The sequence below is a fragment of the Harpia harpyja genome, chromosome 15, assembly GCF_026419915.1.
Source record: "Harpia harpyja isolate bHarHar1 chromosome 15, bHarHar1 primary haplotype, whole genome shotgun sequence".
Taxonomy (NCBI): Eukaryota; Metazoa; Chordata; class Aves; order Accipitriformes; family Accipitridae; genus Harpia; species Harpia harpyja.
This window is the reverse complement of record NC_068954.1, coordinates 16435351-16459278: the sequence shown is the minus strand read 5'-3', so window position 1 is coordinate 16459278 and position 23928 is coordinate 16435351. Positions and strand designations below refer to the sequence as shown.

At 38.2% G+C, this 23928-nt stretch overlaps 1 protein-coding gene across 2 annotated transcripts in view; it reads right to left on the bottom strand.

Annotated features, from left to right (window-relative positions):
• Positions 1-23928, bottom strand: part of NOL10 (nucleolar protein 10) — a 54984-nt gene that overhangs the window by 18628 nt on the left and 12428 nt on the right. For both annotated transcript variants that reach the window (XM_052809391.1, XM_052809392.1), the window contains 3 exons: positions 23413-23562; positions 21025-21091; positions 14760-14812 (listed from right to left, as the gene is read on the bottom strand). In XM_052809391.1, the coding sequence (XP_052665351.1) occupies positions 14760-14812; positions 21025-21091; positions 23413-23562 (270 nt within the window). The remainder of the gene's footprint in view (positions 1-14759; positions 14813-21024; positions 21092-23412; positions 23563-23928) is intronic.

Here is a 23928-nt window from a genome sequence, read left to right as displayed (position 1 = left end):
CAACCCACAAGAGATGTTCCTTATCTTGAATCTGGAACAGCCAGCTCCGCAGAGCCCTTAGAGCCACAGAAAAACTGAGTCTAATCCTAACTAGTATTAAACATGCTCAACGACTTAAAAGAAGGCCAGGATGTGTAGGAGATTCCAGAGTCAGATGTTACGAGATTTAAATTAAACGACTTTGAACGCACATACAGACGTATGTTAAGTATGTGTTTGAAGGTTTCAGGGACCAATTCTACACCAGTGAACAGTTGCTCTTTTCTTCTCAGGGAGTCAAAACAGGTTCCAAAATCTATTTTTCAGGTTATTAAATAGTAAGTCCCTGGAGGATTTCATACGAGGCAGTGATAAACTCATCAGCTGTAAATAAGATGTCAAAATATATTAAGACTCAACCAGCAGAAACTCCTCCCAACCTTCACTGATGTATTTTAGCAATCAAAAATATGCAAAATGTTCACAGACAGTATAAATCAGGTTTGAAAATAATTAACTAGAATTTGCAAAGTTTACACTGCCTGAATTCCCTCTAGAAGACTAACTTAATGTATATGGACATCATTCAACGAAACACTTCCAAAGACTTTGGAAAGCAGAAGTATAAGCTGCCGTGGCTGTACAAGACAGCAACAGGCAGCATCAGAGAAACTCCAGTTTCACAAAAATTAACGTTAATGCCGTATCATGCCATATCATAATAATACGGTTAATAAAAAATAAGTATGAAAATACATCACAACACTGCTCTTTCATAATGTATTTTGGAAGTAAAACCTTCTTTCAAAAATCTTCAAATTGTTTGTTGTGGTACCTCCTATGGATTTTAAGTTAGACTCTAAGACCTCTATCAGGTAGCAAAAATGTACTAGTTAAATCATTCACTGCCATATTATTTGAATAATGTCAATTAGAACAAAAATAGCATATTTTTAAGGCCTTCAACAGAGCTCTGGTTACAGTGTATTGTGCAAAATAGTAAGACAAGAATTTTAATGACTGTAAGGCAAGATAGGAACTGGCTAATGAGAAATAGTTTATGCTGAAAGGGGTGTTACTGCACAAGAAGTAGGTTGCAAGTGAAACTCCAAGGACTATCCTGTTAAATATTTTCAGTAATGACTGCCACATATAGTAGGAAAATGCCAATAAAATCTGCTGATGACACAGCACAAAAGAAGGGTCAAAATCTCTCAGGGAAAAAAGCGACCTTGAAAACTAAGATGCTGCAAATTGGAGGAAATGTATAGCCAATCGCCATCAGCTGTGAAGAACAGAATAGGAAAAAATGATACCAACTGATCACACGACAATAAAATAGTCATATAAAGCCATTGTATTAGCATAGGATAGGAACAATGACTCAGTGGAGATATCTTGTACAACTCCAGGCAATAATATTCAGCATACGTGAATGCAAACTGTAGCAAGTACAGGAAAGGCTGCTAGGATGATTTCTGGAACAGTAATGCTTGCACAAGAGTAAATACATGCAAAGTTATCACAGTGACACTGTAAATTAGAAAAGTTAGCTAAGCATCAGAGGAATGTGACTCTTGAACAGCCTGTTAATAGAGATAATGAGGAAGAAACAAACAACTAATTTTCAGATTAAATCTGACATATTCATGGAAAAGATTATACAATCTGATTGCTTGTGACACGATGGGACTAGACTCCCATGATCCAAGCAAGCTCCTCCATTTCTCTATTCCCATTTAAAAAACCCCAAAAAACCAAAAAAAACAAACCAAAACAAACAAACAAAAAAACCCAAAACCCCCAAACCCCCCACCCCCCAACCCCCCCCAAAAACCCCCCAAGAACCAAAAAACAAAAAAACCCAAAACCCAAAAACCCCAAAACCCAAAAACCCCAAAACCCAAAAACCCCAAAACCCAAAACCCCCCAGAACGCCCAAAAACCCCCCCAAACCCCCCCAAAACCCAAAACTCCAAAAAAACCCCCCAAAACCAAAAAAAAACCCCAAAATGCCCCCCAAAACCCCCAACCCCCCCAAAACCCCAAAAACCAAAAAAACCAAAAACAAACAAAAAACCAAAAAAACCCAAAACAAAAAAAACCAAACCCCCCCCAAAACCAACCCCCCCCAAAAACCCCCAAAAAAACCCAAAAACCCCACCCCCCCAAAAAAACCAAAAAAACCCCAAAACCCCCCAAAACCAAAAAAACCCCCAAAACCCCCCAAAACCAAAAAAACCCCCAAAACCCCCCAAAACCCGAAAACCCCAAAACCCCAAAAACCCAAAAACCCCAAAAAACCCCCCAAAACCCAAAAAAATCCCCCAACCCCCCCAAAAAACATAAAAAACCCCCCAAGAAAACAAAAAACCACCAAAAAAAACCCCAAAACCCCCCCAAAACCCCCACCCCCCCCCCCAAAGACAAAAAACCAAACCCAAACTTAAAGCACTTTAACAAAGAGAGATTCTTTTCTAGTTTATAACTTCTTTAAATTAAATATATTTTATACATATGACTCAATGACTTCATGTACATATTTACCTGTAGGAGACAAAAATGATTCTTTGGAGGCAACAAAGAATAATAATAATAAAATACTAATTTTGGTGGGTTTTTTTTAATAAAATGGCACAATAAAAAGCATTTTAAACTTTTAACAGGACACATTTGCTGCAGAAAGCAAATGCACATCTATGCATGCATGTTCTCAGCCTCAATCACACCATTTAACAGGAGAAGGAGATTACAGAAGGTCTAATGAGGGAGGAGGAAAAAATGGGTGATCCCCAGGGTGTGGGCAGTGATTGAAATGTGCAATTGTGTTTTAAACATAATTAGCTCCCTAATTGCATAGCCAAGTTTAATTAATGCAATTACATGAGTAATTAATTACTATTCATTTTAAGAGTACTGTTTTCAATGTTTTGTTCTCTCATTTTAAGAATTAGACCGATCTCAATATGTAATAACTTTGAAAAGTTTCCATCTATATGCATTGAAAAGGCAAGAGAAGAAAGAACACCTTTTTGTACCTCATTAACAGTCAAGGTTACATCAATTGCAATTGGTAACTCTCAAAAATCAGATGGATTATTTCTAGCTTGTAGGCATGAAAAGTTGTGGTTCTCTGTTCTTGTTTCTGTGCTTTTGGGCTTCAGTCATACCCAGCCCAAGAGATTCAGAGAGCCCAGGAAATTAGCTTGTGTTAGAAAGGAGCCTTGGGATCACGTTACCTGTTATGTTTTTATCTACTACATTTCCATATACAGTGTTTCCCTCAGCAACCAACATGCTCCGAACAATTTGTGATTTTGAATTTTATTCTGCCATTCCTTTCTAATCTACTTTCTCCCTATGAACGGTCTACAGTCAACTCCAATTGTGCCCTGTTAATCTCATGAGTAATTCCATTTAGTGTACTGAATGAAATTCTTTAATTCTCTAAATTAAATAGGTTTTGGGAATAAACTCCAAACAAATCTCCCATATATTTTCATTTTTCATAATTTCATGCCTTCATTCACCCTACATTATATGGTGTAGATTTGATGCTTTTATAGCCATCAAGTAGCTCACTGGAGTACAGCTATGACCAAGAGAGACTGAGCCGCACATTTTTCTTTTTTGGCATACTACTGACAACAGCATTGCATTTGGTTTTAAGCCCACACACTCATAAATTTTACTGAACTATACAACCAATTGGCTCTTTCTCTCATCCTAACTCCAGCACATCCAGACATTTTTGGCAGATTCATTAATCAGAGAGGTTGGTTTTCCTACCTTTCACTATGCTATGGAAGCTGCCAAATCAACAATTTAGAGGTTTTACTCCTTAGAGAGCATGTTCAAGGAAACGTTGCTTTTAAGATCTTCCCAGTGTTAAACAAAAACTGCTGCAGGAACTTGCACACATCTTCTAGGAATGAGATACTAAATCTTTCTGCCCTGGTAGTTATCAGATAGTAAGTACTTCTTTTTCTAATCCTAAGCAGTTTGGTTTTATAGTGTTGTGTTTGGTTTTTTTTTTTTTAAATCTCATATTCTCTGGTCTGACAGGTATTACAGTCTGTTAACCAGTCACAGGTCTGCTCTCACTGTAAGAGTCTTCTTGGTGAAGCCATCATCTTTCAAAGGAAGCAACAGTCCTATTGCTCATATTGTTGGGGAAGAAAATGCCCTCCAAGACAGGAACAACAAATAATATTTCAGCAAAGAAAGTTACTCCTTAAAATTGTAAATAAGTTTAGCAGAATAGTTTTCTTCCTCACAAGACAGGAAGAAAAAGGGACACTTCTCACAAGCCATCTGTAACTTACCAGCTGTGGCATTAAGAGTAAGGAGTCTGATGCTTTCACCAGTGTCCCTGTCATGTTCTGACATGCTGACATACATAAAAGATAAAACACTTGTCACTATTGCCATGGAACTTTTTATCAGACTCCCTGCACATTTTAGATCTTTAGACAACTGGAGCTGAGACAATTTGAGGTCAGAAAAATAGATAGAAACTTGAAGTACAAGAATCCACTACTTTCGCATTAAGTCAACTTATCAAATGAAGCTCAAGAGGTAAGGAGAGAGTGACTTCTCAAAGCATGTGTTACAAGCACGACCCGCTTCAAGCACTTTCCCATAAATATCAGCTGGAAATGAATTAAAAGTTCCTGAAAGTCTGTTCTTGTTCTAATACAGCAGCTTCTATAGCATATCTGCTGTAATAATAGAGACACTTAAATACTGTGCAATAAGTTCAGCTGAGACTCACTTCACAGGATTTCTTTAGCTGTGAACATCTGCTGATGGTCTGTTTCTTTATCCATGGAAAAAAAAGGTGCAGATCAGGTACGATCAGCTCATTTAATGTCTTGCTGATGATAAAAGGCAGCAACCACATTTTAGTTTGGCCATCCACACATCCCGTTCCCTACCACATCTGACTACGTGCTCTTACCAATTCCTTTGCATAGGTTCTGGCATTTGTTAGACCCTTCATGAAGCCAATTTACTGTTCAGTGACTCAATGGCACTGAACCAGCACAACCCCCTCCTCACAAACACACACCCCTCCACATTTTATATGAAGTCTAACAAAAAAAAGCCCCACCCTATCACGATACTCTTTGAAGAATAAATCCCTCACAAAGCTCTCCCCCTGCATTTACAATTGTGACTGCAGGGGAGGCAGAAAAGGCAATGGCAAGTGGGAGACTTCGTAACTGTCGTGGCCTTTTTCTTACACAAGGAGAGAACTTCTACACAGCTTTCACCTGTTCCAACATGGTCAGAAATTTGTTTCTCAAAATATAATAGCACTTCTTGCAATACTAAGGGCATGGGCCATCAATGGACAAAAACTTGCACTACTAATAGAGATGAGAGTAACACATTCATTGATTTTTGTATGTAAATAATAGCCTCTAATTGCAATCTAAATTAACAAGTAAGAAGAACCAAGAATAAGCCAGAAATGCAAAATCCTGCCAAGTCCCCTTCTCCACTTCTCTGACGGGACAGGAAAATTTCCAACCGTCACACTGTGTGGGGACTTGCCTCTCATGCTTTTAAGTGGACAGGAACAACAGGGCTCTCACAGTACAAGCCAGATGCCAAGGAATGTTGCAGCATAAATATCTTTACAGTCATGAAAACAAAACTTATTGTACTGGAGTTCAGAGCATGACCTGCATTTTAGAGAAATTTGAAGGATGCTACGGATATAAAGGTAAAAGCAAATCCAGCTGTACATCTACCTTACATAACTGACAAACTACTAGAAATCTAGGAACGTGTGAGCTTCTAATAACTCCCTACCATGGCAGCTTAATTGCTCTTTGCAAACCTGGGAGGAAGGCTGCTCTGTGAGTTTATACAACTACTGCCAGACAACACAAAGGGAAGGAAAGGCAACTACCTGTTGGGAATGTGCAACTCCTCCAGACAGATAATGAAGATAACCTCAGCATAAACCAACCTACTCTTTACAGAGCATAATGCTAGAGAGAGGAAATTTCATATAATGTATGAAGTAATTTTCTTTGAGTAGGAAACATCTTTCAAATATATATTTGAAAACTTTCATGTATTTGATGGTTTTATTTCTCTCTCAGGTTTGTGTGATAGAAGTCTTAAGTCCTCACAACTTTGTTAGTATTTTTGTATAAAATAGTCATAACTTACAACACATTTGGTTCACTACTGAGTGCAGCACAGATTACAATACAGATAAGCCACGAGTCACTTGCCTCTGCTTTCAAATATAATGAAATAAAGACTTAGTTGAAATTATCACAGAGAAAATTCTCACATGCTTTGTCTTTTCTGATCCAAAAGCTAAAAAAAGACAGTAATTCTTATTACACACTGATAGACCATAGTATAGTATAAAACTTCCTTTCAGCAATTACATCTTTTCATTATCTGTGACTGCTTCTCTCTTCACTGACTGAAGCTGAGCAACTGTACCTCTAAGTTTTCAGAAACCAGGTGAAGAATAGATGGCCCAAAGGAAGGAACAAGCGCAACTTAAGAAATAAAAAATACCTTTCAGATACTCAAGGCTTAAATTTTCTACCACTTAAAAAGGGGAGCACACTCCCCCCTTGAAACCTGTTTTCTTAAAATAGGAACTCAAGAACAGAGGGTCCCACACTACCAATTGCTTGTGAAACAGTCACAACACTAGAAAACTTGTGAGTCAATCAACTGGCAGAGCAATCACCATAATTCAGTAAAACTGCTTTGAAGAGTTTTCTCCCCTGCTCTATGAAGGGTATGATGTAAACTATAAGAAAGTATGGACTTAACAGTCAGCATGCTGCTATCTATTAAAAAATAATGAAGACATACTGCCTATCATACTACCATCCACAACAGCAGTAAGCAGGGATCATACACCTTCATAATCTATACATGATGTTGAACTAGTACATCATCAGCACCAAAAACATCTCAAACAAGTTTTACAGGAAGATCAGAAATTGTTTCCTGATTGTTGCACGTTGGTATTTTCCTTCTATATATGCGTGATAAGTGGTACAGTGTCTCTCAGCCAGTGCATGGGAAATGGAGGATATCCTTTGTTGGGAATAAGCCCAGCATGTTACTTTCCAGTTTGAAAGTGTTTAGGTTAAAAGTAGGAAGCTCACATTTCTGTGTGTGAAGATAAACAACTTTTTTCCTATGCTTGTAAATACTGAGAGATAGGTAATATATCATTCACCAGGCATTCTTTTTATATTGTTTGCACAATTTTCTGTGTAAAGGATTAGACTGTTCTGGATGGAACACACAGTTCTAAAAGACTGATATACCAAAACTCAGAATTAGCTTAAAGGCCAAAGATGCACTCAAGTGTCCTTTTATTAATGGAAAGTTTTTTCTTTTAAACTTGGCAGCCCCAAAGTACAACTGTAATATGCTACTTCCTAACAACCCTGCTTTCCAGTCATTTCACAGTTCTCAAAATGAGCAAGCTAAGGTTAAAGACCAACATTTCCCATTCTATGTCATGACTACTATATTTCTATTTTACAACATTTTTTCCCAGGGAATGAAACGTTTTTCTACGCTATATATTGTTTCAGGATAGAAAAAAAATCTCTTAGCACAATTGAGTTTCATGGCTGCTTTCCACTTTACCTAAAACTTCTTAGGTAAGGGCTGTATTGAAGGAGATTAACAACAGTCTCCTAAAAAATACAGCCTCATCATATGAACTTCAAGAAGACAGTTGAGGCAGCAGTAACCCAGAATGACCTAATACTGCCAATCAAAAGACATGAAAACGTCCTAAAAGAAATCAAAATCTCACACTCTAGTCCTAATCCATTCTATTAATGTCAAAACGCCAGCCACAAATATACAAAGAACTGCATCATCTGCATCATAGCTTTTGCCATGCAGAAGCCAGAAATCAGTTCAGAATATCTTTCTGTAACTCTTCACAGCACCCATAAACCATTTAAATGACAGCTAATTGGTCTTAAGGGCATGAATTACAAGGTGTGGATAGGTGTTTCTCTCTAATTGTATCCCTACCATATAAAGACACAAGGGAGAAAAAAGACAATCAGTAGACCCTAAAATAATGAAAGGATGAGAAAGTTAAGACTTAGAGTGATAAAATTGTTCTGAAAGGCTATGACCATAGAGGTAAGCGTGGAACGTGCCACACATGAGAAACCTCCCACATCTTTTAAAGTGAAAAATGACAGGCTGTAAGGGTAGATATCTGATGATCATAACCCCTTGTACAGAACTAGTGAGAGCACTCTGTCACCAGGCTGAGAGAAAATACTAATCTATTTCAGATAAATGCTTTTTCTGTCTGTGACTGAACTGAACACAACTCTTTGGTCAATTCAGTCACAAGCAGGTTTAGAAACAGCTAACCTGGAAGCCTACAATCGAACCAAAGCATGTTCATCCTTAATTTACAATCCCGAATTGTTCCAAACTAGTATCAAGAAAGAAATAAAGGGGGTGAACTAAGGTATTAAAAAACTGCCTTCACTTGTATCTCCTTCAGTACAAGTTCGTAGAATTTGGTGCCTTAATCTGTGATTATGTTACTTGAGGATTAACTACTAAGGAAAAACTAGCTTTTTCTACAGTTTTTCTAAAACTTTCTTTTCTAAATCTAAGGAAAAACCATGGTTTTTTTTTAAGAATGAGCATTTTTGAGGCATATTCAAAACAAAAAGATGGTGATAAATAGTAATTAAACCAGGCAAGTAGAGGACCTAAAAAAAGGATAAACAAAATAATTTAAAATAGCATGTATGAAAGGAAAGAAATACCAGGAATGGCTGGTTTACTTGAAAAGCCACCCAATTTGAAAATTCATAAATATTTCTAGCTATAAAGAGATCCACATATCCAAAGCAGGTATTGTATTAGAAACCAGACCCATTATAAAGATATTCTTGGAGAAACTGAATCATTGAGTAGGCAAGAAATACTTGCCCTTGAAACATTTCCAGTTTATAACTCCAACAACCCTGAACTAGGACAGTGCTAGGATATCAAATGATTTTTCCAAAACCACCTGAAAAGAAGCCAGAGACGCTCCAGGATTTATTTTTCTTAAGGAGCTTAATATCTTCTCTACACCAAAAGTACATTGCTTCTAGCCTCAACAGGGAGTTTTCTGCCAAGACTGCAGGAAAGTAAAAAAAATCCAGAACACAGAATATTACACTCAATTAATTACACGCTTAATTGCTCTCTTCTTTTAACAGCCTAATGAATAGAGCAAGTTTCAGTTTCAGTATGTATATGTAGCCCAAAGTTTCAAGTCCAATAAAGGAGACAGGACTGATTTGAAATGTCTGTGCTAAGATCAGACATGTTCATGTAACCAGTAGTAAACACTCAGAATAAATAACACCTATGGCCCTTGCTTTCCACCCTGAGCATCCAGGAGCTAACATGTAGGGGTTTTTCTGTACAACCTGAAAAGAGAACATTATATGCCATGGAAGCTGACAGCTTCAATTAAACTTAAGAGAATCTGACACATCTTAGATCCCAGGCCAGTGGACCACCATGAGTCAGTGGAGCTTCTTCCTCTCTTCACTTCTTTGGCCAGGACCTGGTTGCACTATTGACTCAACTTACATTTCTGAGTCAGTAGACTGAAAAGTATCCCAAGGCACACACAACTTTCATTTCAACCTTCCCGAGGCACACATCAAAGTGATAGACCAGGAAGCCAGCTGGCAAGAAGTAGGTTCCAAATGTTTGCATAAACTGCAAGTTAACTATTAAACTACTGGCAAACAGCCCAATTCCAGTCAGAGGCACTTGCCCTCATTAAAGCCCAACAAAATAAAACAAAAACAAAGTCTCTAAGCTAAGCCACTCAAGATGTTACCTATGTAAAACAAACATTTCATTTTAATGGTCAGACTCAATTTGGCTTTTACTCACTCTCTGCACTGTGTACCTGCATAAGGCATCTTCTTGCCATTTAAAAGCAAACCTGCCTGTCCTTTCTAATAAACCAAAAATCACCTGATCACCTTCTTTCCCCTCTACTAACAGCTCTGCACACAAAAGAAATAACTGGGGTGATTTTTTAAATTTTTTTTTAAGAAATGCATCGTTCTCTCAGACATTCCTAGTCTCAAATGTCATACCTATCTTGTTGAAAATTCTGCAGGAAAAGCTGATGCATGCCATTTCATTTACAGACAATATTATGATACCCGTTGTCAACTCTTTTATAATCCTGAAGTTCAAGAGTCATTTTTTGGTTTTGCAATGGAAATTTAGCTTTGGCATTAACAATGGAGAGAATGGGCACATGTACACAGATAATTCAGTCAGACATGAGCTCAGTCAGACCGTACTCCAAGCTGGCCGGACATGAGCCAGCTCTAGTTCACAATTCATGTAGCTGTGTTAGCACAGCACTGTGCCCACACTAATAAAACCTGCTGAGAGGCAGGGTATATTAGGCTGGGCACAGTCCTACACTGTCTGGCCAACTTCAATCAAGGACAGAGGATGCTGAGTCTGTCTGCACCCATCCACGTACATATGCACTCCTGCTCTGTAAGACTCCGACTTCTGTGCATCTCTTCTCCTGAAGACTTTTTTCTTAGGTTGTAAACTAGAGGGCTAGTGCACAGCACCATACATTTGAGATTTTAAGTATCCTCCTTGACCATAGCCATGGTTAATTCCTTGTAGCTGTTCCAGCGAAGACTTAAAAAAAAAAAAAAAAAAAAAGAGAATATTTAGTAGCACTACAGGGCAATGAGGGTCTAGGGCAATCGAATGGATTCTATTTACACAAAAGTACTTCCAAGAACTCTGAAACACAACTGTCCTTTATAGTAGTAGCACTTCCCCCAGGCATTTATTCTGTTGTGGAATTCAAGAATTATAACTCAGTTCTTGTCAACATCTCAAAAACAGAGGACGCATTTTAAGTAGTATTCACGTCTATCTCAAAGTAAACAAACAAATAGAAAATTAAGCTATTCATTGGAAAAACAGGGAATCCTAGTTCTTAGAAAAAGCCAGAAAATGAGACTATGAAAAGAGATCAGGTAATACAGCAAATCACTAGTTCTTTAAAGTTTTGCTCCAAAGACACATGCAACTAAACTCATCTTCGCCTGTACAAGGAATTACTGTGTTCCAAGGATGGAAAAAACCCATGTCTTACTAATCTACTGACACAGAAACCAAAGGACAGGTGTGCATCTCTGAGCTCAAATAACTAGCCCAAAAGATCAAGGAATAAAACTGCAACATGAACACGTTAATAACATTGAGTTTTCCTTAATAACAAATGCCCTGGAGCAGCTTAAGGCTGACACAACTTCTCCATTTTATATTTTCTTCATTTAAAAAGAAGATTAAAAAAACCAAAACAGCCAACCAAAACAGATTTAGTGAGCTACATACTTGATTTTTAGGAAATGCAGTAAGAAACCATTCAATTATACAAAGCTATCTGTGCCAGCCCCTTCAGTCTTGCCCGTGAAAAGGCAGACAGGATAAAAAAAGCCACTTACTAGAGCATGAGACTTCTCTGTCTATTTCAGAGTAACTTCTTCTCACCTATCCACTTCTACCTTTAACTTTTCTATTGTCTAAAATAAGCAATCCATGTTTTGAAACGAACTATAGATTGTTGACTAAAAAAAAAAAGTCATGCCAGTATTTAAGATATGTTTCTTCAGCAGCCTTCAAACTCAAAGCCATTGATGTGAACAGGAGTTTAGCTTATTCAAAAAGCAAATTTAATAATTTTATTATACACAACAGTATTTCAAAAATAGAACTCGTATCTGCATTTATGCTTCAACATTCATCATTTGGGTCCGTTTGTATACTCATGTGTCACTGTGAATGTAAAACCCATAAAAAGGTATGATCCAAACAAGTTCAGGCAGATTCAGGTACCAATAATCAGAGAACGGTGACAAAGGAAGATGGTTTAAGAAAAGATTTGTGTTAATTTTCATTAGAATAGCCTGCATGCTACAAAATTACTAGATAGTATTAGTCAATATTTAGGTTTTCAATAGTGTCTGTTAAGTGATCTGAAATCTAATATGGAGCTTTTATATCTCTTAGCTAAAAATTACTTATCTGACTTCAGAAACATAAATTCAGTATTCACAAAGGATTCTACGAGAGTGAGATTTTTGAGAGTAAAAAGTATTTTTCATTTTGGTTTACAGTATATGCAAGAATACTCAAAATACTACTGTCTACAACAAGTTCTAACAAACATTCATTGCTGGTGACAATCAAGACAATGAAATAATTTTTTGGCTAAGTGGCAATGTTGGATATGCACCTATAAAGTACTATAGCTGTAAAGTTCATGTATCGCACACCTGCATCAAAAAAATCTCAGTGCACAATTTTCAGAGAGAAGCTGAACCTTACCTTTAGTGACAGAAGGAATGCTTTTTCTGTCTGAATTACTTAAATTGAGTAACTAGTCCATTCAAGTTTTAAAAACTCATCAGACTTTGAAAATCTGGGAGTTTGTCTTACTCAATCCATTAATTAAAAAGACGACAGACTAAAAAATGCTTGGAGAGCTATTCCTTAAACCTTAAAAAGAACAAGGTAAATAGAAACAGTGTTCAGCTTCTAACTACAGCTAATACTTCGTCTTAAATACAAAAATATTTGTTGTCCCCCTGCCCTTTGTTATCCAAAGTATGGAACAGCTCCAGTTAACAAAATATAAGTTGGTTAGAGCTGAATTAGAGAAACAGATAATTTACATCCGAAGAACAACCCAACACAAGTGACACACAAAGAACTCGTGTATAAAATTTTACCTTTCTTTAAATGCAAAAATCTAATAATACAAGTAAACATAACCAGACTACAGAATTGTTCAGAGGGGTATACTGTTGCGTTTAGACATGTACATACAACAGGCATATAGTGCCTCTGCCACAAAGAAAAATCATCTACTTCCAACCCCCCTGCCATGGGCAGGGACCCGTTCCACTAGACCAGGTTGCTCAAAGCCCCATCCAACCCAGCCTCGGACACTTCCAGGGATGGGGCATCCACAGCCTCTCTGGGCAACCTGTTCCAGTGTCTCACCACCCTCACAGGGAAGAACTTACATCTAATCTAAACCTACCCTCTTTCAGTTTAAAGCCATTACCCCTTGTCCTATCACTACGTGCCCTTGTAAAAAGTCCCTCTCTGGCTTTCTTGTGGGCCCCCTTTAAGTACTGGAAGGCTGCAGTAAGGTCTCCCTGGAGCCTTCTCTTCTCCAGGCTGAACAACCCCAGCTCTCTCAGCCTGTCTTCATAGGAGAGGTGCTCCAGCCCTCTGATCATTTTTGTGGCCCCCCTCTGGACTTGCTCTAACAGGTCCATGTCCTTCTTATGCTGGGGCCCAAGACCTGAACACAGTTACTCCAGGTGGGGTCTCATGAGAACAGAGCAGAGGGGCAGAATCACCTCCTTCAACCTGCTGACCACACTTCTTTTGATGCAGCCCAGGATGCGATTGGCTTTCTGGGCTGTGAGCGCACATTGCTGGCTCATACTCACTTTTTTATCCACTAATGCACCCACGTCCTTGTCTGCAGGGCTGCTCAATCCACTCATTGCCCAGCCTGTATTTGTGCTTGGGATTGCCGTGACCCATGTGCAGGACCTTGCACTTGGTCTTGTTGAACTTCATGAGGTTTGCACAGGCGCACCTCTCAAGCCTGTCAAGGTCCCTCTGGATGGCATCCCTTCCCTCCAGCGTGTCCACCGCACCACACAGCTTGGTGTGGTCACTGTAATGCCTTAAACGTAATCAAGATCATACAGGGGCGGGGAGGGGGCAGGCGGATGACAACGACCCAGAAATAAACTAAAGAAAATTAACTTACAATTAATTTAAAATTTATGATCTGAATGAAGACTTCTTGGCTGATTTAAAAAACAGTTAAAAAAATAGTTCAAAATTAACAACTCTTATAGTTTGTCCAGAATATGAATGAAATGACTTAAGAAGAACTGTACATATTTTTAGAGTCTGGTCAGCTATTCTGCACATAACATTCGCATATATATCCTACTATTTATCTCCTACCAGGCCAAAAACCCCCTAGTGAATGCACTGTAGAATCAAAAACAAAAGAGTGAAATGCAGGTGTAGTTTTCTGTACCATACCCTAACACCAGAAGGCTTGCTGTTAAGTCTCCCTAAAACCAACCTGCAGAGATATAACATAGAGACAACCTACAGTTAAGCCCTTCAAGTGAAGAGCTTCTCAAGTGAAAAGCTGCAATTCAAGTAGGGCACTGAGCAGAAGCTACAGCCAAGAGCCACACTTGAAGCCACACAACAACATTTCTTTGCGAGAACAGGGAATATTTACTGTCATGACTCTGTCACTATATATCACATTTTAAAGACAGTAATGAACTATTTCACAACAAAGCAAAATTATCATCTTGAAAGTAAGCTATATAGTCCCTATTGAAGAATTCTTTTCTGATCAGCTATCAAAAACCTACTTTTTCTGGCAAAGCTCCACTTGAATTTCCTACTGCCACCAGCCAGTTTTGGAACTGGTAGCAAAAGGCAAATTACTGGCTGTTTTTTCAGTAATTCAATATGTTACATTAACTAATTATGGTTAGCTTGAATTTTCTTTATCATGAAAAGTCAGAGGATGTAGACATGAATTTGCAGAAGTAATTTTCCAACATGAATACCTGAATGGCACCAAACAACTGAGTTTTAAAAGAGCAATATCAGCAACAATGTGTATTACTTACTGGTATATAATAGATATTCATTTTAGGGGCTTCATTGGCAGTCATTAGCATTCCTAAAAAGAGATTTCCACATTTAAAAATATTGGTCACAAGAAGATAACACTACTTTTTAAAAAAAAAAAATGTATATATTTGAGGCAGTTAATTCACATGAAGTAGATTTGTACATAGGACTTAAAATATCTTTCCAGGAAAAGAAACAGAAAAAATGGAAAATTTGCTGGCACCGAAAAAAAAAAAACCACCAAAAAACATTAGCATGGCAACCTGAGTATTTGTAGGGAAAAAACCCTTCATGGGTTAAAGGAGGAGGGGTGAAATCACATTACCTGTATGTCGCTCATACAGTACATATTCTTGGCCTGCAATGGAACAGCTAATTGGGACCCATAATAAATTTTTGCATCAAATGCCAAGAAAAGAAAGGTCTGATAGCAGCACAATTAATGAAGCTTTGTTTCCTACATATTTATCCCCTTTTGTTCTCTATCTTAACTGTTCAAGCAAGCCTAAGTCCTGACAACTGTGAGCTGCCAATTTTTGTAACAAATTTAAATAGTTCATCCCGTAATACTGTTTAGAACAAATCCAGTTAGTATTGCACTTAAAACCTACCTTGGGCATAAACTTGTATTATTAATACAAGGGGGTTTGGGTTTTTGTTTTGTTTTTAAACACACACCTATATTCTAAACAAAGTCATAATTCATAACATGGTTTACACCTTTCTTCGTATTTCATCTTGGGAAATCAACACAATAGTAGCTTCTCAACACAAAATGAGAGACAGGATATTGTGGCTTCAAACGCAGTAATCTTAGTGATACTAGCCAACCAGGGCAAATGTAGAATTTGAAAAATCTATGAATACACCTAAGAAACACCATGAATAATGGTTGTAAATACTCTGATTATAAAAAACTACTGTAGAAATATTAAAACCCATGGAAAAATCTCCAACCGCCACAAGACTTCATGTTACGTTCAAAATGAAAAATACTCTCAATTTCCTTCTACATAAGAAAGTAAGAAGGACATTTGGCACATGCTTTTACGTTTATCTCAATTTTGTCTCTCCAACGTAGCTGATCACCAGGTAATACAAGAGATGGAATATGGAGAAGAAAAGAACAATCAAGTTAGATAACATTCTGATCTAAAGTACTGTAACATATGCCACTGAAACTATGAATAATTGGGTCAATTACTACACACCCAGAGGGTAGAAATATAATTTACACCCAACTAGAGGAACGCAATTAACATGGGTGGAGTAATCCTTCCTACCTAATCCTTTTATTAAAAATACACAATGCAGCTGGACTTAAAATGTCAGAAGAAAAGGGGGCTTGCTTTCCTGGCAAAGCAAGAAATTTGTGAAAGCTTAGTCAGCAAACTGAGGCTAAAAGCCATACCCTGAAAGGTTTCCAGGCAATTTAAGGAAAAATCAAGAATTTATACTATATACATATATATACACACATATATATACACAGTATATAGATTACATGCTCCCTTAACATACCAGCATGCTCACTACTATTTCAAGAGACAAAGTATTTCTCCATTGACTGAATATGAATCACTAGAGATAAAAGGACAGAAATTAATTCTGCAGGTGTTTCAAAGATGACAGTAAAGGGAAAACCTCCTCTTTGAGAGTCTTCCACCAACAATTAACGGAGGGAAAAACAGACTTCGGAACAGTACATGGGCGTATAATACAAGGGAAATAAAAGAATAAAAAAAAGGAACAACTCTGTGAAAGGAGAAGTCTATTCCACACATTTTCATTGTTTCAGCTTGTTAGTTTTAACTAGTTTTTATGGGAAGAGAGACCACACCCTAACAAACTACACAGCAGCCTAGTTTGATCACTTTAAAAGGGAAATAAATGAGAACTCTTTTTTTCAGAGAAGAGATTTTAGTAAGACCATCTTTGGAAAGCGATCTGCAATACAGTATCATAAATTTAAAGGAATGAAAACACGAGTATGAAGTGGTAGTAAATGGGAGAAGCAGTTTTAAAAAAATGCAAATTTGTAACTTAAAAAATTTTTTACAGTAATTGAAACAATTGAGACACAGATTTCTACACACTGAAGATGCTGTTACGTTTCATTTATATTCTATAACTTAACTGAAGCTGAGTCATGGCTACTCAGCAAGTGGTAAACCTTTTTTCCCCTAACCCCACTCTGTGCATGTGTGATCACAGAAAAGAGATTCATAACTAGTTTAAGAGATCCACTAAAGTTTGTCATCAAGTAGTTTGGTCAAAGCTACACAAGGATTTGCTTCCCATGAAAGGTAATAATACTGAAGATGGTTGGTAAAATAATTTAATTTAAAAAAAAAACCTAAAAAACAACAGCTACAACAAAACTCCTACAAAACTCCTGAAAAAAAATAATTCACATTATACTGATCCACAGTTTACCATAAATCTTAGAATCACAGAATAGTTTGGGTTGGAAGGGACCTGTAAAGGCCATCTAGTTCAACCCCCCCTGCAGTGAGCAGGGACATCTTCAACTGATCAGGTTGCTCAGAGCCCCGTCCAACCTGACCTTGAATGTTTCCAGGATGGGGCACCCACAGCCTCTCTGGGCAACCTGTGCCAGTGCCTCACCACCCTCATTTTAAAGAATTGCTTCCTTATATCTAATCTAAATCTACCCTCTTCCAGTTTAAAACCTATGCCTCTTGTCCTATTGCTACAGACCTTGATAAAAAGTCCCTCTCCATCATTCTTACAAGCCCCCTTTATATACTAGAAGGCTGCTACAAGGTCTCCCCGGAGCCTTCTCTTCTCCAGGCTGAACAACCCCAACTCTCTCAGCCTGTCCTCATAGGAGAGGTGTTCCAGCCCTTTGATCATTTTTGTGCCCCTCCTCTGGACTCGCTCCAACAGGTCCCTGTCTCTCCTGTGCTGAGGACCCCAGAGCTGAACGCAGGACTGCAGGTGGGGTCTCACCAGAGCGGAGCAGAGGGGCAGAATCACCTCCCTCGACCTGCTGGATGCAGTTGGCTTTCTGGGCTGCGAGCTCACATTGCCAGCTCATGTCCAGCCAGCTCATCCACCAGTACCCCCAAGTCCTTCTCCACAGGGCTGTTCTCAATCCCCTCATCCCCCAGCCTGTATTGATACTGGAGGTTGCCCCAACCCAGGTGCAGGACCTTGCACTTGGCCTTGTTGAACCTCACGAGGTTCATGTGGGCCCAGTTCTTGAGCTTGTCCAGGTCCCTCTGGATGACATCCCATCCCTCAAGGTGTGTCAACCGCACCACTCAGCTTGGTGTCATCTGCAAACCTGCTGAGGGTGCACTCGATCCCACTGTCTATGTCATTGATGAAGATATTAAACAGTACTGGTCCCAATACGGATCCCTGAGGGACACCACTTGTCACTGATCTCCATCTGGACATTGAGCCATTGACCACTACCCTTTGGATATGACCATCCAACCAATTCCTCATCCACCGAACAGTCCACCCATCAAATCCACCTCTCTCCAATTTAGAGAGAAGGATGTTGTGGGCGAGCGTGTCAAAGGCCTTACAGAAGTCCAGACAGATGACATCCATAGCTCTTCCCTTGTCCACTGATGTAGTCACTATTTCAGAAATATTTCAGAATGTTTTATGTTACAATGTAGTTTCACTTTTTCAATTCTTTAATTTTTTTTTTTTAATTGTGACAACACAGTGTGAAAACTATTTCATAAGGGTGAGATTAGGGTAGGGGCTTTCTGAGCAGCAGTTTCACATGAACTGTTAAAACACAAACTAGGCAAAGATGTCCTGGGTTTCCTGTGCCACGCTGGCTTCACCAACATCCAGTGGTGCTCAGAATGCTGGGGCACCAATGAGAGCACTGAGCCATAGCCATACTGGTACTTAAATGATATTATATTTCCAGCTTTCCACAACTGCAAGCTCATATTACTGAAAGTATTTCCTCATTTTCAGAAGTTCAATCATTATTATTCTTTAAATTCTGAATAAGCATGAGGTGGTGCTAGGCATCTTAAATTCTGAAGCAAGAGTATTTATGACAAACGTGCAATGCACCACCTCTTATCTTAAATATCTTAATTTCCACTGCAACATGTGCTAGTTTTTCCCCTCTGTCTCCATATGATTATAAAATACAACCTAGTTTTCATCCGACAACAGTTCTTACCAAAAGACATCAGCCTGTCCCCCTACAGACATGGTCAAAGAAAGAACAATAAGAAAAGCAGAACTGACTTAAGGAGGAGACATGGGACAGGACTGGAACACACAATCTAGATCACTAATTTATAGCACAGACACATGAAAAAGTAACATCCAATAAGCACATTTGGGAGATATGTGCATTCAATTCTTTGCGCTACAAGATTCTTCCTGCACAGTATCATGAAAATAGTTTCTGCAAAAGCACTTGAGGCGTGTCTACCTACCCCAGAGGCTACAGAGCGTCCATAGTTGAGTAATGTCCATCCTTGTAGATACTCAAACTTGAGTGGTTATGACCTCAGCAACATGATCAGACTTCGAAGTTGGGTCTAACTTCAAGTTTGGCCCTGCTTTGAGCAGGAAATACATGACCCCCAGAGGTCCCTTCCAACCTGAATTATGCTAAGATTCTACATAGTCAAGTAACTAACTTCTGTTTCACTCCCTGTCACGAGCCCTTCGTTATCAAGGCTGCATGGATGTTAATTCACTCCTGGGTTCTCTTTTGGATCAAATCAATAAACTCATCAAACGTAAAACCTGGACAAAAAGGTAATGATAATTCACTCCAATTACCTCTCTCTATAGCTACCACAGATGAGAGAAGATCAGGTTTATCTGCCTCCATGTTGCACAGTCCACACTGTTACCACGCATTTATTCTCAAATACACCCAAATGAACTCATACACGCAACCAGTGCACACGAGATGTACCCTCAGCACCATGCCATATAGTCCCTGTTTTGGCAGGCTTCGATTCTTTGCTTATGTTATTTCTGGCACTTTAATCTGGGAAAAACAAATATATGGAACACAAATAAAAATGGTATCAATGTCTTTTTGAGGGCTCAGAAAAACCTAGCCCAATTCCTAAGTAGTAAAACACCATTCTGCTTCAGAGGGGGGCTGAACCTGAGCAGCATGGAAATAAGTTAATATTTTCATCAGAAAGGTCCTGCAGACCATTACAGTATTGCTGCTGCGTAAGGTCAAAAATGCCCAGCATCTCAGCAGGGATCAGTATTTAAGTGCTCATCTTACCAAAAAAAAAAAAAAAAAAAAAAAAAGAGAGAGAGAGAGAGAGACATTCTTAACTGAAGCTGGCAGAAAAGACAAGATAAGTTTTAACTCGTTAGAAATCTCAAACTCACTTATCTACAATCTTGAATTTGAGCTGCTAGTATGAACCAAAGTCCAAGTTGCTCTATCTTCACTGCTACCTCTCGCTAAAATTAAGATAATAGAAGAGTTTGCAACATAGGCATTCTGGGGATCAAGAATTTTGCCCTGTGCCGTGCTAGTGGCCCTAGTTTTTATTTCATCTTGTTCAGTACTGCTTTCTAAAAAGGAAGCAGGTATCACATAGTAGTTAAGAACCAAGCAACTCAGATCAAGCAGGGAAAATTAAGGTCAGTTGCAATCTGAGGTACAATCAAAGCACATGTGCACATACAACTACCATTTTGTAAAATATTTTTACTTATAAGGTAGGATCTGGAAACTTTGGTTAAAAGTGACCATCAATTTTGACCTCTAAACATAATGTTATGAGACACAACAAATTTCAAGAGAGTCACAAAAAGCATGCAAATCTGTGCACTTGGGAATCTACACTTAAAACCAAAGTATTCAGTCTAAGGGAGGGCACAAATAGTTGTAAACACTTGTAAAAATTTGTAAACTTGCTGTAAAGAGATTTCTCCTAGCTCTAGAAAGCAAGCTCTAACTCATCTGGGACTTAGCCAAGAGACAAAAGGCCAAAATTCCTATTCCTATAAAACACCTCAGATATCTGAAAGAGCAAAAGAGGTCAATCACTCAATTGACAGCACAGCAGCTTCTAACTGCAAAGAGGCTCCGATTCAATACAGATACAGAGGAAACAATGACACTGACTAACAAGTAACCATTTTTTCCTAGCTCTGTCATCAGGAGGAAAGTAGACCCAATTGTATCACCTAAACAGAAAAAAGACCACAGCTTGGGTTACATGAGCTCTCCCTTCTGAACTTAGCAAGACATTTATATATTTAACGTACCTGAATTTGGATACAGGCAGACATCATTGATATCATATTCTGGCTCCATTGAAGTAAATATCTTCCCCTGAAATTGTAGGAAGAAAAATATTACAAAGAACTCCAAACATAATTAAATTTAGTAAATCTAAACATTAAGGATAGCCATTACAGAAGCTAAGAAATATGATGGAATAAAGATGGAACAGATTTTGCAGAGCAATAAAACGTTATTGAAGTATCTGAACATAACACAAGGAACTCAATATTGTATTTTGTCTCTGTTCTCTTACAAGGAACGTAGCTTACTGGTTACTGAAGACACAACAATGTACAGCAGCATCTCTAATTTCTCAGCTCACGCTTCTGTGTTGAAAATACGTGTGTCAGATTTACTTTATTTTATTTCTTGCAAAAGGCAGGGGTGAGGTCCCTAAGTTCCTGGCACATTCTCAGTGTAACCCTCATTTTGTTCAACTCCGTGGTAGTTTTAAAGCATTTTATTTTGGTAAGTATCATTAGCTGAAATGATGGATCGGGAGTGGAATTTGATCCTGGAGCTTGGCTCGTCTACCCTGCTCACGTCTACATGAAATAAAATATAGCTCAGCACTTTATTTATAATTTATAAACTCAGTATTAAAGAGGTCTAAATATAAAATAAAAGTAGTAAAAGCATCCAGTGGTATCTAGCTTAGATCAGAATTGAAGTTATAAAGGTTATTTAAGAAAGAGGTAAAAGCAGGAAACAACATTCAAAAAAAATAGAATTGGAACAGAGTCTGAAAAACCCAGACAAAATACAGGTGCTCTTACAAGCCAACACACAAGACAGCCAGTAAAGGAAGAGTCTCTAAGAACTGGGCCACAGAATCTGAAGCATGAGAGTACATGCCTACACGGTTCTAAATGAGGGACAGGAACACAGCGAATTTTGATCCTATTCCTCTTTTTTCTTTCCCTGCAGCAATCCCACCTACCTTTCTGGGCCCTTCCTTTCCCTCCCAGTTACATGCTGTTACCCCACCCACCTCTGGTCTCTCCCCGATGATTAATAAGAGTCCTCCCCCACCCCAGTCTTAGCAGACAAAAGCCTCATGCTCCCCACCCCAAGGCACGTCTCAGCATGGGGCTATTCTGGTATCAAAGCCATATGCTCTCCACCCCACAGTCTGCCTCTGCAGTTGGTTCCCAGCCAGAGATAGTCAGGAACCAACATCTGGGAGAGGTGGAGCCAGCTGGAACATACTCTAGGAAAGAGTCCAAAGCTATCCTTGCCTTCCAGCAGTAAGAAACCCTCCCTTTTCCCACTGTAGAGGCCACCTGACAAACCTACAGTGTTTCATTCTCAATGAGGGAAATACACATACCTAGGAAAAATGGAGAGAGGCCACTGCAGATGTTTTAAATAATAACCAATAATGTATTTGCTCTTTTAAACAATAAAAAAATAACTGCAGAGGAGCTTACAAAAAAACGCTTGCGATCACAGAAAAAATAAAAGAGGCTGTTGAAAGTTCATGAAGCAGCACAACAATAGAGAAATGGCTGCGTGAATAGTCAGAAAAGAGTGCCTCTAAACTACTACAACTGCTCTTGATATGTTTCACTATAAAGCTAGAAAAGCATAGATGAAGCATGTTTTTTAGAAGGAATACAATGACTAAAGATAGTCCCTCAAGCTGAACCAAGTTACAGTAGTATTACTATGAATCTGTGGGGTAACATATTTTGTGCAAGCTTCATTGATGGAAAGGTAAGAAAAAGAACAGCATAATATAATGAAAGTAAGTGTTATAAAAATTAGATTTCAATTTCAGTTAGAGTTGCAAAAGGCAGGGATAAAGATGCTGCCTGCTGCAACATAATCCATTAATACAGCATAATGCACATTGTTATTTGGATCTAGGCATAGTATCTGCTTCAATACCCAAATAGGTTTCTGTGAAAATAAGCACCACCTAACTTAAATAGGTCATAAACTAACTGATCTACCTTTGAAGTTAGCCCTTCTTTAAGCAGGGAATTCGAAAGACCATGTCTTCTCTGATGAAAAATTGTAACTGGATGTGTTCAAGCACACTGTGAGAAATACAGAAACCAGGGCAATAGCTAAGATACTACTTTTTATGTTTAAATCCTTCTACTGAAAGAAGCATCTTAGGCAGACATGTACGAACAGCTAAAAAATACCTAAGACTATATCTTTATACCTGACAGGCTGTTGAATAACTTCCCAGATGTTGGTTTATTTAGTCAGACAGGACAAAATGCTATGTAAATTAGGACACATTAAAAACCCAACTTCCCTACACTGAATTTCAGCTTTATTATTCAAGCTGCATGAAAAAACAAAAAGAAAGTAAAAATTTTAAAAAAATCTGAGTGCAGCAACATAAAAACACTTACTGTATCTTTGTTCCACATTTTTATGATTCGAGAATCTGCAGAGATAATTAAATCCAACTGACGCTGAAACTGAATTGACTTAATAGGCAGGCCATAGTGGTGATCTTTGACTATTAATGGATTACTAGACCGGAGATCATATAACAAAACCTTTAAGAATAAGAGACAGATTAAACTTACAATATTGCAAGATCAAGGGGAAGTCATGCACACCGTATCTTCACTAAAGATTTAACTAAACTTGGGATTTTTTTACTTAAATACATGGACGGGATTTATGTAAAAAATAATTTTAAATTCTGAAAACAGCTTATTAATTGAGCCCAGTTTATTCTGGCAATATATTTTAACCTCAGCATGCTTCAGTCTAGAAAAAATAAGAACCAATTTAAGAGTTCACCATCCTTCTACAGTCTTTTTAATTTCTATTGAAAAAACAAACTGTTTTCAAGGCTCTTAGTATTTCTTAATAACTAATATTTCACTTTCAGATTCTTGTGCTGTTCTTACAAGATT